At 38.5% G+C, this 18,697-nt stretch overlaps 1 protein-coding gene and 1 long non-coding RNA gene across 3 annotated transcripts in view; one reads left to right on the top strand and one right to left on the bottom strand.

Annotated features, from left to right (window-relative positions):
- Nucleotides 1–18,697, bottom strand: part of LOC150050204 (uncharacterized) — a 164,548-nt gene that overhangs the window by 40,560 nt on the left and 105,291 nt on the right. The window lies entirely within an intron of this gene.
- Nucleotides 85–17,276, top strand: Ankef1 (ankyrin repeat and EF-hand domain containing 1). 2 transcript variants are annotated; one of them, XM_090352000.1, is made up of 10 exons: nt 85–402; nt 3,006–3,395; nt 7,143–7,342; nt 8,353–8,502; nt 9,443–9,566; nt 10,694–11,516; nt 13,025–13,251; nt 15,285–15,445; nt 15,901–16,038; nt 16,876–17,276. In XM_090352000.1, the coding sequence occupies exons 2-10, from the start codon at nt 3,050–3,052 to the stop codon at nt 17,032–17,034; spliced, it is 2,328 nt and encodes a 775-aa protein (XP_090208126.1). In that variant the 5' UTR covers nt 85–402; nt 3,006–3,049; the 3' UTR covers nt 17,035–17,276. The 2 variants fall into 2 exon arrangements, with proteins under 2 accessions (XP_090208126.1, XP_090208125.1); XM_090351999.1 differs by lacking the exons at nt 85–402; nt 3,006–3,395 and having other exon boundaries at nt 7,254–7,356.

Below are 18,697 nucleotides of genomic sequence, written 5' to 3'. Positions count from 1 at the left end.
GGTGTGGTCTAGGTGTGGTGGGCGTGGCCTGAGCGAGCCCCACCCCCGCCCACCTGGCGGTTGCCCTAACAACCCAGCCTGGCGTGACTGAAGCTCACAATCCGCCCAGTCTCTGCGGCCCTTATCCCACCCACCTTGAGCTCATCATCCGGTGCCAGTGCTCACCCTCAGCGGGCCCAGGGCCCATGGACACACACAACCTGCCCTGCTGCCCGCGTGCCAGCCCGCCTGCTCCCCCCACAGGGACATCATTTATTTCTGGGAGGCTGAAGTGGGTTCCAAAAGCCCAAGGTGGTGGCTGGGATCCGCGCTGGGCAACAGAAGAAGAAAAGCCCAGGAGACCCCAGACACCCTCCTGGGCTGAGGGGCGCTTGTGTCTGGAAATCCGAGGACTACTAAAAGGTGAGATGGGCCTCCTGGATGCTGCCACCTTGCCCTTCCTTTCAAATTTATGGCTTTACCCATCCTCACTCTTCTGCATTTTCCTGAGGACACAGAGATGTCCCCGAAAGATAAAGCAATCGCTGTGTGTGGGAGGGAGTGGAGTGAGGGGCCAAACCCAGGTTTATTCATTCATAGCTAGTTTCCTTCTAGTTCGCAGGTGAAGGAACCTGGGGGTCTGATTAAGTAGGTGACCCGGTCAGGTTCATACAACCAGCTGGTGGAAGTAAGGATACAAAGAGAAATCACCACAGGTTTCTCCCTCCAATCCTTCACTCCACTGGACAAGGCCACCTTCCTCTAGTTTTCTTTTTAATGAACCTCCCCTCTGTTTTAGACCCCATTGATAAGCTGCTGAGCTCTATGAAGATTTCCCCAGGGAGATATAATTTCAGGATATTCACATCCCAAACCTGGACCTCTGAGTCAAGACATGTTGTTCTAGTTCATTGTCTTTTGAAATTGGCAATTCAGAATAGTGAGTAGAAGTATGCTAAGATAGCCCTGGGTCTGGAAGGAGACAGAGATGTGTGTGCACGTAGAGACCTTTCTACTGGTTATATTATCTATGCCACACCCCATTGATGGGGTGTCTCCAGAGGCCAGGACTTTTATTTCCTTTTTATTTCTTCCTGGGGCAGGAGTGTTAGCTTTTGGTCACTCTTATAATGAATTACAAAGGATACTACATAGGACCTCTTTCTCTCCTCAGTGGGGCTTTAAATAATAGGCTTGCAATCCTTGGTAAATGGAGCCAGGCACTGTTGAATTCTGCATTGTAGCTTCATTGGACAGTTCTAGCATTAGTGCTATTTACCCCATCTTGGGATAACATTGAAGTCTCTAAGAAGTCTCTGTACTCACATTGAGGTAGCATTCATTCAGTGAAGTCCATAAGCTATTAAGAAGCTTCTTAGCCTATTTTGTGCATGTGTGGAATTGACACTGAGCCTCAAACAAACCATAAGGAGAAGCAGAAGTAAATGTCACCAGACCATGCCACAAAAGCCCAAGTAGATGATTCTGAGCTTGCCCTAGTTTTTCATTTGGAGACTGTTTACACAACATTCTATCTTACACACTGCCTTCTCTACTTCCCTAGTCTACCTCATGCTGAAGGGGTTACAGCAAACAGGACAAAAACACTGTCATGTTTAGTAGGATCTTAGTGATGATTATATAGGTGTTTGACTCATTTTTGTGCATAAAAATATTCATGTAAAAAACGATGGGAGTAGGGCTGAGAGTTTGGCCTAGTAGTAGAGTGCTTGCCTAGCATGCACGAAGACCTGGGTTCAATTCCTTGGTACCATATACTTAGAAAAAGCCAGAAGTGGTGTTGAGTTCTAGCCTTGAGAAAAATCCAAGGACAGTCCTCAGGCCCTGAGCTGAAGCCCAGGACTGGCAAAAAAAAAAAAAAATGATGGTAATGGAATCTGGCCTTACCTGTGCTATATTTTTAGGATTTTCTAGCCTTTTGTCTATTAAGAATGGAGTACATGGGAGAGTTTAAGGCCAGCTCTAGTAGAAAATGGGAGTGAAACCCCCATATGGAAAAGCATACCAGGAATGGTGGTACACATCAGTCATCCCAGTTCCGTGGGAGGTATAGGTAGAAGGGTCATGGTGCGAGGTCTACTGAGTAAGTCAAGACACAACTAAAAAGCTACCTATTGCCTAATTGTCAGCGTGTCTGCTCAAAAAGAGGAAGGCTCATTCAAATACCAATGCCTAGAGGTAAAACGAGGGGTAGGAGAGTCTTGATGACCTTGCCCTGGGCACTAAAAGGGTGGCTTTTAACCACAACCACAGAGAGGAAATAGCCAGTAAAGAAACTGAGGAGGAATGGGTAGTAATAGTGCGGAGCTGACATTGTCCCCAGGCTATGGGGACAGATGATCTGGTTTCCTAGGCAGGACCTATCTGAAGAAGGAGTGAGGATTCTAGGTAATGCTTTACCTACCACAGAGATTAAAGACCCAAGGATACAATTTGTGAGGCAGTTCTGTTACAAGAAGGGATGGGAAGGCTACGTTTGGTAACAAAAAAAAACACCTAGCAAGCTAATGTTCATTATGGTGGAGGATGGTTTAGAAATACATTGAATTTAGCTGCAATCCTAGATATTCAGGAGGCTAAGATCCAAAAATCAAGTCCGTGAGACTCTTATTAACCTCTAGGAAATGGGAAGTGGGGCTTGGCTCAAGAGTAGGGCAGTAGCCTTGAGCTGAAGAGCTCAGGGACAGTACCCAGGCCAAGTTCAAGCCCCATGACCCACCAAATATATATAGATATAGATATAGATATAGATATAGATATAAATATGTATATATAGAGAGAATTTTATACCAACAATATTTTTTAATTCATATGTAACTTCTGTTTTTGAAGTTGGCAATAATTAATTATGATTTAACAGTTTACAGGAAATAAACTCTCTTCTTAGATTTTTTTTTAAAAAATGACAGTACTTAATGAAAATAAAGGTGGTCCAAATTAACCCTGTGTTCTTTATTTTCCTTTTGTGTATGTATGTGTGTGTGTTGCTGCCGCTGCCACTGTAGTTTTTGTTTTCGCCCTGGAAGCATTTCTAAGAAGCTGATCAAACATGGCTTTAACAAATAAGAGGCTTGAGAATTTGCAGATCTACAGAGTTCTTCAGTGTGTTCGAAACAAAGACAAGAAGCAGATAGAGAAGATAACCAAACTCGGGTACCCTGAACTGATCAATTTCACAGAGCCTGTGGATGGGCTCAGTGCCCTACACTTGGCCTCCGTGGCCAACGACATAGACATGGTTACCTTTCTTCTCGGGCTCGGGGCTCACCCTGATGTGCAAGACCAAATGGGCTGCACTCCAGCAATGAGGGCGGCAGAACTTGGCCATGAGCTGACAATGGAAGTATTAGCCAAGGCAAATGCTGATATGACCATAGTTGACAATGAAGGACAAGGTAATGGGGCCAATTGTCTATCTAGCAGAATGCAGCCAGGAATTAATAACGTCAGTTCCTTGATTTTTTTTTTTTTTTTGCCAGTCCTGGGCTTGAGCTCAGGGCCTGAGCACTGTCCTTGGACTTTCTCAAGGCTAGAGCTCTACCACTTGAGCCTCAGCACCACTTCTGACTTTTTTCTATGTATGTGGTACCGAGGAATTGAACCCGGGTCTTCATGCATGCTAGGCAAGCACTTTAACCACTAGGCCAAACTCCCGGCCCCCTTGATTTTTTTTTAATAGTACATTACTCATGGTTTTATATGAAAGGCTAGAATCGCACTTTTGTGTGCTAGGGATACTGCCTCCTCATAATTCAAGAATGGTTTAGGTATATCTTAGGGAAAGCAGTCTGGAGAGTTAACTCATTGAAAAAGGAAATCAGAAGTGCATTAATTTCTACTTGGTGGTTTCTTTGAAGTGACAAAATTATCACCATCCTCGACACACACTGATATTACCACAACCACCCATTCTAAAATCTAAAATCTTAGGGCAATTAGCAAGTATGAAGTCCTAAATTCAAACCTTAAGACCACCTAGATAGATACAGAGAAAGACAGACAAAAAATTTTATTTGAACAAAAGATTCCATATGTTTAGAAGTACTAAGGTTAAGACTTTGGACTGATTTTATAGATTCCCAGTAGCAATCTCAGATTTGAGAATCTGTGGTTACTGGTATTATAAACTCCAACTTGTAGGATCTGTTTTTTTTCACTTATCCGGAAACAAGATTTTGAGGATTATTTGGGTGAAATAGCTGTACTTCAGTGTCCTCTGCCTTTCCTGAGTCCCCTCTCAAGACCATGGTATAGTGGTTTACCTAAGCAAATTAAGAGTTAACTCAGCCTCTTGAAAATCACCAAGGTAATACCAGTAGGCTTAATATAAATTGGTAGATTTAATCAGTTGTCCTAGAGAATTGCTACAAGTATCAAGCCATCAGCTTCAGCCCCACGCTAGAGAAATGAATTCCAGTTTACCAGAGTAATGTTTGCTGACAGGAGTGAAATCTACTTTTGTAACTGTCTCCAGAGTTGAAATTTGATAGATGACCTGGCTTAAAACAAAAGGAGAGGACAAAGCAAAAAAAAAAACAATTTTAATATAACCACATAACAAAATAAACTTCAAATGCATATAGAGGTCAAAAATGTTTGAATTTTTTTAAGAAAAGGCCCTTAAATCTTTATAGAGGAGTGTTTCTCAAAGTTTTTTTCCATGGACCATGAAACCACAGTGCTGTTAAGTACTATATGAAAGGCTAGTTGTATTATTTAACTCAGTTACAGATCAGTTGAATCATACAATCTTAGGCATGTTTCTTTCACATTGTTGGACTAAAAATGCTATCATTTCCCATACTTATTTAATCATAAAATGTGACATCTGAAACACTCTGAATTTTGTAGAATATTTGGAAAATACTGCAATGCAACAAAGTTCACTTTCTTGAGTTTGAGTGATTTAAGTCACACTCAAATGTGTACATATAAACAGCACAATGTGAAATTTTATAGCATACAAATCTAAAACTATAAGATAAGCAGACATTGGAAATAAAGTCAAGTATCTACTTGTAACAAATGCAGCAATCATTTAGTTAACATAGTAAAGCTATCTATATAGATGACAAATGATTGCATGAGAAAATCAAGATATGAACACATGGGAACAAACAAAATATAAAATGAGAAAGGTGAACAATCTTCAGTCACTCATTAGCTGACTCAGCATAAGTCATGGTTTGACTGTGACATTGGGTCCTTAGTTAGCTGACACTTGCCAGATTGCTCTGCTTTTTCCACAGTAATCTCTCTGCCACTAAAATCCTATTTCCTGGTGACTTATGTGGCTCGTGCACATTTATTCTAAAGGATAAGACAATATTTAAATGCCTACATGGATCTATGAAGGATGTGAGATAAGTTCCAAGTTCTAGGGTAAGCTAGGCCAGGATAGATTTTAACTATGAATTGTTTTTTATCATCATTCTATATAAATCCATTACATTATCATCTTTTTTTTTTTTTGCCAGTCCTGCGGATTGAACTAAGGGCCTGAGCACTGCCCGTGAGTTTTCTTAAGGCTAGAGCTCTGCCACTTGAGGCACAGCACCACTTGTGATTTTTTTCTATGTATGTGGTACTGAGGAATTGAGCCTGGGTCTTTATGCATGCTAGCAAGCACTCTACCACTAACCCAACTCCCAGACCCATTATCATCTTTTCTAATAATGGCTTTACCTTATACATATCTTGATGAGAGTTCTTAATTTTTCTTTGCAACCAGCATCCTTTTTCAATCTTGACATTCAGGTTTTTCAATTCAAGCAAGTTTTCTTTTATTATAACTTTGTGTCTAACTTTCTGTTATCCTTGGTCTTTCGTACTGACATGTTCTACCTTCCCCCACCCCAGCTCTTGACCATTTAAACTCTTCCCTCTCAATTACATTTTTCTTAATTTCTTTAAGTCTCTGACCATGGTGTTTGCAATTTTGATTTTCACACCATAGTTGTTTTATTGTTTCCCTGCCATTTCTTTCCTGGATTCTGCTTGCTGATTTTCATCTTTTCCTTCTATTCATCCTCTGTCTCCAGTTCTTCTTTTTCTTGGTCTTGGTCTACCTTTGTACTTTCTATTTTAGTTATATTTAAGTTCTTTGGAAGCAGAGAATTGGGTTAGTCAGTAATTTTCATTATCATTTTTCTAGTATGTAGTTATATGCCTTATATTATCTGTTTCTGTACCTATCTTTTAGTGTCTTTTTCATCATGTACATGTTGATATGCTTGTCTTATTGTTTGAATGAAGCCTCTTTTTAGAGTGAGTACACTAAAAGGTTAGTTTAGAGGTCATTGATTACTCATGACTTTTCTTTTTTCATATTTTTATCAGGGTGATGTATAGAGGAGTTGCAGTTTCATTTGTAAGGCAGTGAGTACATTCTTTCTTGAACACTGTTACCCCTTCGCATGTTTTTCTCCCATTTTCCCTCCTCCAACCCCTCTTAATTTCTAACATATCGCCTTGTGCATATCATTGTTACATTAGTTCATCCTTTGTCTTTTGTCTTACCAACACTGTTCGCTGGGATTAAAACAACACCCCTGATATGCAGTACAGTTTTGACATGGATTATGTTGAGGTTCTGTTGGTTAAAGGTGATATTTTTCTCTCTTCAATGGAACAAAATGATTTTCCAAAATGGTAGAGCCATTTCCATCTGTTTGTCTTTTCTTTACAGCAAGGTTCTGCTCCAGATAAATAAGTTAAGGGGGGGGGGCGGGAGAACAAAGGGTGCCACCAGGAAACCTCAAGAACACCCACTCTGCAGATTCTGAGAAGGGCCTGTGTGGGCATAGACTGTAAAACACTAGACCCCATGGTTGACCAGAACTCCCATGTCAGCCCTCTTATTCTTCCATGTGCCAAATTCTATTACATGTCATTTTAATTTTGCTATGTCAACAGAAAAGTTAAGTACAACTTGTACTAACTGTAGCTCTATCAAAGCTTTCTTTTCGTGCCTTTCTTAGTTGGTTTGGTTGGTTTCAGAAGGAAAATCAAGGCAGATAGATGTTCCTTTGTTCTGCCATCTCCTTAGATAGAGTTAAAATTATATATTTTCTCATATATATATATATATATACATATATGCTGTTAATGAAGTAGTTTAAGTGGGTTTTATTTTTCTGCAGGTGTCTTGTTTTACTGCATCTTACCCACTAAACGGCATTATCATTGTGCTCTGATTGCTTTGGATCATGGTGCAGATGTCAACAATTGCACCTATGAAGGAAAACCAGTCTTTCTTCGAGCTTGTGAAGAAGCACATGATGTGAAAGATATGTGCATGACATTTTTGGAGAAAGGAGCCAATCCAAATGCTCTCAACTCAGTATGACGATTCCTGTGATTATAAATATTTCTTTATTCTATTATGGTTCTATTAGTATAATCTTCTGCATTGACATGTACTGAAATTATCTTGTTTATGCATGCGTTTTGTTTCAATTCAAAATGCACAGAGATGATAGTACTCTCATTATCTTCACATCTTCATGACTTTACAGTCTAGTCCCTAATGATGCATATTGTCAAAATGTCATTAGAGGAAATAGCAGAAAATAATTACTGATACTCAATGAAAGTTTGTTCTCCTGGAAAGAAAATAGATAGTTCTGCTATCTCGCATAGACATTCGATTCCCTCTCAATTGGATATTGGGTATTTGGTTGAGTTGGTTTTGTTTTTTTGTTTTTTTTTTACATTTTAACTTCCAGACACCCACAAAATATTCTCATTAGAAAGTAAACGTGATTCAATTTTAGCAAACATTTCTTTTTTAAAAATTTTTGCTCATCCTTCTTTATAAGAAGCTCTTTAGCATGCTATTCTCATAGGATCATGCAGGGTGATTTTGACTGTGATTTTTAAACTTCTACAGTCTAGACATTGAATATTATAGTATTTACTTTATGTTTCCTCTTTCTTCTTTGAAACTAACACCTCTTGGAATAGTGTGCAGTTTTTTTAATGGAAAGCAAAATTGGAAAATAGATTCTACCTGGGATAAAAGTATTAAGTTGAAGGTGAATGGATGGGTAAAGAAGATCAAATACTTGATGCACATGTGTGAAAATAGGACAAGGAAGATTATGAGCATTTTCTGGGAAGGAAATAGTGGGGAAGAGGGAAGGTGATAGAAGAGGTGACTCTGAATGAGGAATGTCATATGCATACATGGACATGTTGGAAGGAAACCCTTATGCAGCTAATTGATGCCAATAAGAACATAGAGAACTAAACTTGTAAATCTAAGATCTGAAAAGTGGGAACTACATTTGCACTGAATATGCTTTTTTTTACAATAATGGGTGTAACAGCACTGGTGTGTTCCACGCCCAGTCCACAGGTCGCACGGCTCTGATGGAGGCAGCAAGAGAAGGGGTACTAGAACTAGTCCGAGAAATCCTGGAACGAGGTGGCAAAGTGAACACATATGACAACGAAAGACATCACGCTGCCCATTTTGCTGCCAAAGGAGGTTATTTTGAAGTAATGATCTTGCTCTTTTGCTTTAAGATTTGTCACTAAGACTTTTGGTTCTCAAAAAGCTCATGTATTGTTGAGGTAGAATGTTCTTTTAAGTTTCCTGACCTGTTACCATTTTAAAACCCTCAAATAATTCTCAAAAATTTAACTGTTTAAACCACATATGCAAGCCTTTGATTCAGCTTTATGTCTTCATGTGTTCACTTGGGTATTACTCATGATATTATTCTATGTTGTCATCTATGGCAAATAAAGATTCTTGCCACCTGAGATTACTTGATTTTATTCATCCATTATGTATTGCGATTTTAACTGTGGCACAATGGAATCGTGGAGGGGTGGGGATGACATCATATTCCATGCATCTCGCCTGGTGCTTGTGTGCATTTAATGATACACGGGATTCTAAACTCTAGAAATTCTGCAATCTTAGCAAAAGATAGCTCATAGATTCAGTGCTATCATAAATCACAATAAGAAAATGCTGTCCTAAATTTAATTTCTGCACTTTATTTAAAAATGTGTTTAGTACCTTTGAGTTTTGACTCCATGGCCTTTATTTTCCCCCTGGAACCACTTCCCTGTTGTAAAGGGCACTGTGATGGGTAAAGAATTTGTTCCCCTGGTATTCTTTGCTATGTTCTGAGGGTTCTTAAAATGTATCTATATGTACCAAAATGATAGTGTCCCAGCTGGTGGTAGGATTTTCAGTACTCCAGATCAGTAATGGTTGATAGAACTTGGACAGAAGATGGAAACATTAAGTGCCTCAGTTACACAATACACTAGCTACATGGTTTTGAGGACTGAAAATATGGCTAGAAAATCTAAAGAACTAAACTTTTACTTTTTACAGTTTTATTTCAATTTGAAATATCTGAATTTTGCAGAAATTACAGATTATATCCCTATTCCTCTACAAAACCCACTGTTTATTTTACAGATATTGAAGCTTCTTTTTGCCTACAATGGAGACATGGGGATCATTGCAATGAATGGAAATACACCACTTCATTATGCTGCTATGGGTGGTTTTGCAGATTGCTGTAAATACATAGCTCAGCGAGGTAAAATTGTCAGCAATTTTGAGCTTAAAGTTTTATGGTTTACCCATGTCACCAATGAATTAGGAGTGCTAGCAAGGTCCTTGTAAATCTCTTACCAAACTTCACTCATAGATAGAAAGGAAACAATGTTTTTCTTATACCATTTACCACTGATTCATAAATTTAGTGGTATAAATGAATAATATCCATCTTATTCAATACTTTAGGTTACTGTTAATTTTCTAAGTTCATGATTTATCAAATATTAAAATGCTTCTACTTGATTGGATTCCTTACTTTAAAAAACATATGTCTGTCCAACAAAAGATGTGTATAGAAAATCATGTCCTTTGTTCTGAATTTTTAATTATTTCATTGTATTTAAAAGATACTGTTAATGTCAAATACAAAAATATTTTTTCTAGAGATCTTGAAGTAATAAGGAAAAACAGCTTGAGGGAGACATGAAATAAAATGAAAAATTTTGCAGAATATTGATAATGCAAGTAATATTTGTAATTTTTGATTTTCCTGTAGCTCTGAAGTAGCTATTAGCTTAGAGACATAAACTCTGTTATGTATGGTATAGCTTAATGAGTTTCTTAAAATGAAAATATTAGGAGCTAAGCTTAGAAATATGAATCTATTTGCTGCTTGCTAGCTATTTAACAAACATAAGGGTTACCTCTTTATTTGAGATGGCATTGCATTTTGTTGAATTTTGTCTGCCTTATTCCAGTTCATGGGAAATAGACAGAAAAAAAGTCCAAAGGCCCTTGAGTAGAACAAGAGTGTTCTGCTTCTCTATCCTCCAAACAGGCAGAGAATTTGAGAAGTCACCTGAATATCCTATACTATAAACATTAACATGAACAGGACGAATAAGCCTGAATAACTGTGTAATTACCGACCCATTTTCCTTTCCTAAATACACATACTTTCCCCAAAATAAACTAATTTTAACAAGTTAAGGAGAAAAAAAAAAGGCAGAGAGCATAATTTGGCACCAATTGTCTGGTTTTTGGGGTTTGTTGTTGTTGTTGTTTTCCACCTCGATTACCAAGAGCGGTTCATTCTGACATCCAACGCTTGGCCGCCTGTCCCTACACATCCGTAAGCTCCTTGACAGTGACCCTTTCTTGTTTCAGGTTGTGACCTGAAATGGAAAAACTTAGAACACAAAACACCCAGAGCTGTGGCCAAGGATGGCGGCTTCAAGGCAGCAGGCAAAGAGATTCGCAGAGCGGAGAGAATCGCGAATAAACTGGCCAAACAGGGGGAGCAAAATCCCAACCCAGTCTGGGCCCTGCGACTCCACGACTGGTCCATAGAACACGAGGACGACCTCCGCGAAGCCTTCGCCATCGTGGACAAGGGCGATGGCACGGTGAGCAAGGAAGACTTCGTGCAGATGCTGGAGGAGAGACAGAGCTACGTCAACGCGGATCAATTGACCTTCGTGGCTCAGCTGCACGAGAAGACCCGAGGAGGGGGCGTCAACATCAACGACTTCTTCAAAGGCACTAAGTACTTGGGCAAGGCTTACGTCTTGGGATCCTACGGGCCTAAGAAAAAGAAGAAAGGGATGGGCAAGAAGCCCAAGAAAGGCAAGTTCATCCTCCCCTTCCCGATCTGTGTCATTCCCGAGGAAGCCTTCCCGGGCCGGCCAGATGGGGGGCCACCCTACTACATGATCGAAGCCTACCAGAACCTGACCGACTGCACCCGCTTCAGCAGAGACCGCCCGCCCGAGCACCCCATCCAAGACGACTCGGCTTGGTACATCGACGACACGGGCAGGGTCTACTCCAACATTAACTTCATCACCAAGGCAGGGGACATGGCCTCTCTGAAAAAGGCTTTTGAGTCCGGAATACCCGTGGATATGAAAGACAAGTACTACAAGACACCCCTGATGACGGCTTGTGCGAGCGGAAACATAGATGTGGTGAAGTTCCTTCTTGAGAGAGGGTACGTGGTTTGGTTGAGAGCGGTTCACTTTTTCTTGAGTATTTACACCCCCCCCCAAAAAAAGAAGAAGAATGCATTTTTAAAATTTCATTTTAATGGTTGGAGGGATTACATATATTTGCCAGATAGAAAGTGCTTTATTTCTCACGCGTTGATCCCCCTTTCTCATGTTTTTATCCCCATTTCCCTCCACCCACCCTCTCCCCTCATCTTTACCCCCTTTCCCTTTTCTATTGCAAATAAACAAATAAATGTATGTACAATATACCAGGTAACAAAGTCAGATACTGTGACAATATGAGATTAACCAAAGGGCAACAAAAGAGGAGAAGAAAAAACATAGTACATTAAGAAAAACAATCACTCATAATTAAGCTCTTTGTTTCCATGTCCTGGAGGTCCATTAATTTAGCCTCATCCTATATGGCCTTATGTATCTAGGTTTTGAGCTACTGTAATCCTCTGCTAGGAGAGCCCTAGGCTTGTACAAATGAGGGAAACCATTGAGCCTATGTTCCTTTAGGTCTGGCTTAGTTCACTTAATATGACTTTTTCAAGTTTTTCCCGTAAAGGTGAAGTACAGAGGGGTTGTGGTTATGGAAGTCAGATACAGGAGTGCATTCCTTTTTGAACACTGTCACCTTTTCCTTGCTTCCTCCCAGTCTTTCCCTCCTGTCCCCACCCAACTGTGGTTTCATTTAATGCTCAACATAGTGTCTAGTGAGTATCACTGCTGCATTTGTTCACCCTTCATCTATAGGCTAAAGACTTAAAGAGAGACTTCTCAGAAAGAGGAGTGAGAATGGCCAAGAGAAATAAGTGTTCAATATGTCTGGCCATAAAAGAAACACAAATCAAAACAGCATGGAGATCCCACCTCACCCCAGATAGATTGGCCATTCTCAAAGAAACTTAACAATAACAAATGCTGGTATGGAGGTTTCAGTTTTGATGAGTCTTCACACAAATGATAGTTATGTATGTGAAAAGGAACTAGGAAACTTGATGTGAGTGGTGAGGGGCAGGGGTGGGTGTGAATAGAGAAATGAACAACTGGGAGGGGTGAGTATACTTGAGATGCACTGAATGCATGATGGACATGTTAAATTGAGACCGCCTTGTACAACTACTTGAAGATAATAACTAATAAATCAATAAATAACAAGACAGACAGAGAAAGTAGATACAAAGTGAAATAACTTTTATTCATTATCAACTCCCATCTTCATGGGATCCTGTTTTATCATTTTTTTTATTTTTAACCTTGGCAAAAATTGGAATCTCTAGGGTCTCTGAGCCTTTTTAAAGCTAAATAAAATGTATACTGTCAAATAATGTAAAATAGAGAGATAGCAAGACCAATTACAGTGCTTAAAGTTTATTTTGGACACTTCTAGGTCACAGCCTGACAGGTCAGTATAATTCTATAAACCTTACTTTACCTTCTTTTAGCCACCTGAGCTTGGAACCTTTGACATTTTTAGTTGTGTGTGTCTCTTATTTTGCAGGGCAAATGTTAATGCAACAGATAATCTCCTGTGGACTCCACTTCATTTTGCCTGCCATGCAGGCCAGCAAGACATTGTTGAACTGCTTATTAAATATGGAGCTTCAATAGATGCACTTTCAATCAACAACTCAACTCCTTTAAGTAGAGCCATTGAAAGCTGTAGACTAGATACTGTAAAATACCTACTTGATTTAGGTGCTAAATTCCAGATGGAAAATAGAAGAGGTAAGTTTATATTATTGATGGTTCACAATAGAAAGAATTCATGTTAAATTTCAAACCCATTCAGTTGTGTTATGTAGAACCCTTATCATTACTTACTGGTGGAAACACAACCCTTAGGTCAATGTAATAGAAGCTTATTACTAGTGCTTCCTCAAATTATAGGTATTAAAGGACCAGTTCTTTATCTTTGCCATCTGTCATGGACTGATGCATTTATAAAATGCAATTAAAATGATGTATTGGTCTATGTTTAGTTTTTTGAGTAACCTCCAGACTACTTTCCATAGTGGATATACTAATTAAGAGCAGTTCAGTACAGTTATTTTCCCCCACATCCCTACCAGCATTTATTGTTGTTCAAATTCAAAATGTTGATCAATCTAACTGGAGTAAGATGGTATCTCATGATTGTTTACATTTGCATTTCCTTTATGGCCAGGGATGATGAGCATTTCCTCATGTGTTCCTTTACCATTCTTACCTCTTCTGAGAAGTCTCTTCCTAGCTCCCCTGCCCATGTAATAATAGGTATATTAAGTTGCGGGGTGGGGGGGGTAGTTTCTTGAGCTCCTTGTATATGTTGAGGAACAGAGGGAAACAGGTGAAAAAGTACACCAGACTTTGATGGAAGTGAACTGTGCAACTCCTGGATGGAGATAGGAGAGAGGGAATGGGAGAAAATGAGGGAACAGACATCACTATGAAAAAGGAAATGTACTTATTTCCTGATGTATGTAGAGGTAACTTCACTGTATATCACCTCTAAAACAACCACAAAGAAAATTGGGAAAAAAAAGACATATTGGAAAAAAATCCATAAAACCTAAGATCAGATTTCTTTTAAATCATTAAATTCAAATGCCATAAAATTCTTCTAATTAAGGTGGTATACATTTCTGAACACTTAATTTTTTTGTGTGGGTCATGAGACTTGAACTCAGAATGGGCACTGTCCTTGAGTTCTTCAGCTCAAGGCTACCACCCTACCCTTGATCCAAGCCCCACTTCTCACTTTCTAGAGGTTAATTGGAGATAAGAGTCTCTGGTTCTTTAGTGCCCAGGCTGGCTTTGAAACTGGATCTCAGCCTCCTGAGTAGCTAGGATTACAATCACCGTACCCAGCTTGGACACTTAATTTTTAATAGCCTTTTCATTATGGATCAATAGCATATTTGGTTTTGGAATTATACCCACTGGCAATTGTTGTCACTGTTTTGCCTTTTAATTCCTGATAATTGGCTCTATGGAGACTGGGACCTTTAAGAATCCTCATAAAGCTGAACAAAATAATTCCTGAATTGAGGAATTCATTATCTAGAGGAAGCACATAAATTTGTACAAGAATAAAATCATTAGAACAAATATTTGCGCTCCTTGTCTGCAGTAGTCATTTTCTTAATCGAAGGCCATTGCTTCCTTTGACTCTGAAGCAATATTTATACTTCTGACTGCTTCAGACCCTGCCCTTCAGTCACAGGGAGTCTTTGTAACATCATCAGTCCTGCCACTGATGCCTCTGCTAAAATGATACTCAGCCACCTGCTCAAATCACTTGTGAGCACTAGCTTCCCCAGACTTGGGGAATTTACTTCCTCCTATCACAGAAAGGGGAAGTAAAATTACCAAACAAAGGAAAAATGCACAAGGTGAGGAGAAAAAAAACAGTTGAGTATTCAAAAAAATCTAATATTTCTAGTAATCTAGTATTTTCTATCTGCATATTAACAAAAGTGGTGAACCAAAGTTTAAAAAATAATTTAAGGGCCAATAAATGACACATTATATCTTGGGATTATGGACAGTTTTTTTGTGGGGAAGTCTTAGCTTCTTTAATTTTTTTATTACCTTTACGTAGTTATACAAATGGGTTTCAATAGAGAATATCTGATCTGAATCTGTAAGCTCATACCATTGGCTTTAATAATCTTCCTGTCCCATGAATAGAACTTGTGACATGCTTAAGTGTTTTTCGACATAGTGTATCATTAAGTCTACATATTATGACTCAGAATTTGGGTTTCTTTGTTAAATAGGTCATAATGCCATGGATGTTGCAAAGGCATATGCTGACTATAGAATCATTGATGTGATTAAAGAAAAGCAAGATAGCATGGCCAAAACAGGAGAGAGTACAAAACTGAAAATGAAGGTGTCTAAAATGAAGACTGATGCTCTTGAACCCAAGAAAGAAGAGGTAAGTAACAACAGAAGACCACAAGACACTGGATGAAAATCAAGAAGAAAAAAATCAAATTAGAAAGGAATAGAAGCATTAAGTAGTAGAAAGTAGACGGGAAAAGTGGTGGGAAAGAAGAGGAAGAAAAATCAAATTCACACTTCTACTATGGGCACCATTTTTATTGTAAAATTCTATTCTCTGGCTAATAGCCACAGGTCAAGAATGAACTTTTTGAAGACTTGGTGTTCTATCACTGATAACGCTAATTAAGTGGAATCATACTATCTTTCTAGGCAAACTATCTTTCTACACTCAAAGTTGTTAAAATACTCTGTTTTATCTCAAATTCTAGCTTACATCATAGCACTTCAATTTATTTTATTTTCCAGGCTTTAAATAACATATAGAATAAATACTATTAGAAATCAGATGCTAGTTTTAACAATTCATTGTTTATATATTGCTTTCAGGAGTCACTTGCATTAAAATATAATATACCACTCATATCAGAAGAAAAGAAAGCACATAAGGACAACGTGGTTTATCTCAATTCATTGATTACCAGTGGTTATACAAAGAAAATGGATATCACATTTGTCCCACGAAGGGTAAGTACTTGGAGGGCTCTTCTTAGTGTGATAGATTCCATAAGGTAATTTTTAAGCATTTCCTATGCCATCATTAAAAAAATCTATTCAATGGCTATCTCTCCACTATTTGTGGAAGTACTTTTGCTAGGGAATGCACATTCAAACCAGTAAGTCTATTAGTTCCCAATATCTTGTCTCTCTCACTATTTCTGTATTAATAATTTTCTTTAAGTCTGAAATCTCTTTGGATTGGTGGTTTTCTCTACTAGTCACCGAGTTCTGTGTTTATTTCAGTACTCCTCAGACCCAATCCTCTCCTTCATACTCATTACCACCAACTGAACTCGGAAATTTCAAACTATTCAAGATTGGATATGTTAAGCTAGTCTGCTGAAGATCTACAATTAAATAGGTAGAGGCACCTTTAGGAGCCAAGAGTTGTCTCTCCAGTTCCTATCTATCCATACTAAATAAGCCAATCCTGCCTCTGTCATTGAATTCCAATTCCTTTGCTTCCCTACTTTGAGGCCCTAAAAATGAACAGACACTGGCCCAAGCATAACTGGCTAGCAAAGTAACTAAAAAATGCTTCTGAGCTCATGTTCAAAGTAGCTCTCATCAGAAGGAAGAGGCTCTTGGCCCCACTGATGCCATGGAACAGGGGAGAAAGAGTGAAATATATTTAGGAAGAAATCCGATCGTTTTAATTGAAAACCTTCTTAGGCGGGGAAATATCACTCAGTTGTGAAGGGCAAACCTAGTGTGTACTTAACACAAACAACATCTTGAAAATTGTCAGATACCCGTATGTACAATGCAGTCTCATCCTAACTGTTTTTGTTTGAATGTTTGAAGACTTGGAGTCCTGAAGCCACAACAGCAGAGCTTATCAAGAAGCGGGAGATGAGGCGAGAGAGGTTTACCTATGAAGTGGACTTTGAAGATTTCATGATGCCTTTCCAGAAGAACATCTTGGAGAGGGCAAAAGCATTGGAGGATGCCCTTAAGATCTAAATCACTACAATTCCTTCTTAGGGTAAATGCTTTAAGCGTCAGAGTCCAATTTTTAGATATTTCCATCAAATTCTACTGTCTCTCCCATTAAGAATTTGTTACCAAATACATGTTTATAACTTAACAACTATAAATATTCTGAGGGGTACAGCGAAGATGTGTTTCATTTTACAATGGATGGCATTCCATTTTAGTCTAACCCTCCCCCAATCATCATCAATAAAATAATAGAATTTTCTGGCTCATGGGTATAGGTGTTAGAATTAAAAAAAAACTTAAAAGGTATACTGTGTTACATTTATTAAAAGTAATTCTATCTGGGCATGGTGTCATATACTTGTAATAGATAGATGGAAGATGAATAGATGGATGATGGATGATACATGAATGGATGGATACAAAGGTGATAGATAGATGGATAGATACGATCTATGATTGATATAGACAGATAGATGAAGAGAGTGCTTCCGAGAGTTGGTTAACATGGTTGTGGGAACTAACTGGCAAAGAGCTAAATCCACAGGAAGGGCGTCCATTTCCTTCTGTGCCTGCCCCAAAATATTTCTAGCATTTACTTTTATAAATGTTAGAGAATTCCATAACCATATTATAACTTTCTAGATTTCTGCTGTTGAAACAACCATTATAATTGTCAATACCATAAACCTAACTGACCTGGAAGCTTAAGCACATTCTTTAAAAATATGACAGTAGAGAAAGCTGCCTAAGAATCAAAAAGATTTTATAAATTTTGCTAACATAAGACAGTCTGGCTGGGCACAGGTAGCTCATGTCTGTAATCCTAGCTACTTAGGAGGCTGAGATCTGAGGATCATGGTTCAAAGTTAGTCCAGGAGCTGAAGAGCTCAGGGACAGTGCCCAGGCCCAGAGTTCAAGCCCCTGACTAATAAAAAAAAAAGAAGAAGAAGAAGAAAGAAGACAGTCTGCCGGTATTACATGAAAACACAAAGTACATTATAATATTATAATCCATACAGTAATATTGAACTTGTAATATGTAATGCTAAGTAGTACTTTTTCTAGGTTTTACAGATTTATGGGATTTTCATTATCAATTATCTGAGTTGTACCATTTAATTTTAACTTACATGTATTTTCTATTTTTTAAAATAATGAACATGTATTACTTTGTAATAAACAACAAATATTTTATTTTTTAATTTGTTTTCCTATTTTAGGCAGTGTCTTGCTAGATAGTCTAAATTGGTCTTAAGCTCTCCACCATTCAAATCAACGGTCTAATCAGCTTCCCCGTCACTGGAGTTAATGGCCTACATCTTTATGCCGACTCAAATTCAGCTGCTTAAAAAAGGGGGTAAGGGAGATACAAAAGCCCAAATTACCAATTGATTGCCAAATTGATTTTTATTAGTATCTTTCTCTTTTATTTATTTTGGAATATTGTCTTCATAAAAATGTTCTCAATAGAAGTCTCTAAGCCAAGAATTCAGGAGCAGGTAATGCAGGGGATAGTCCCTCGATAAAGCAATGTGGGATGAGGCAGAGAGACACAGGACAGGGAAGTTAAAGAAGTCAAGCGAAAATGAGATTGTAGATAAAGTCTTAGCTTCCGAGTAGCCAGGTATGGAGGAAAGGGTTGACTCTAGAACACTAGAGAGGGGAAGGAGAGACAGTTCCTGTG

The sequence above is a fragment of the Megascapheus bottae genome, chromosome 18 (genome assembly GCF_031878675.1).
Source record: "Megascapheus bottae isolate mThoBot1 chromosome 18, mThoBot2.hap1, whole genome shotgun sequence".
In the NCBI taxonomy this organism is placed as follows: Eukaryota; Metazoa; Chordata; class Mammalia; order Rodentia; family Geomyidae; genus Megascapheus; species Megascapheus bottae.
This window is presented reverse-complemented; position numbering and strand designations above follow the sequence as displayed.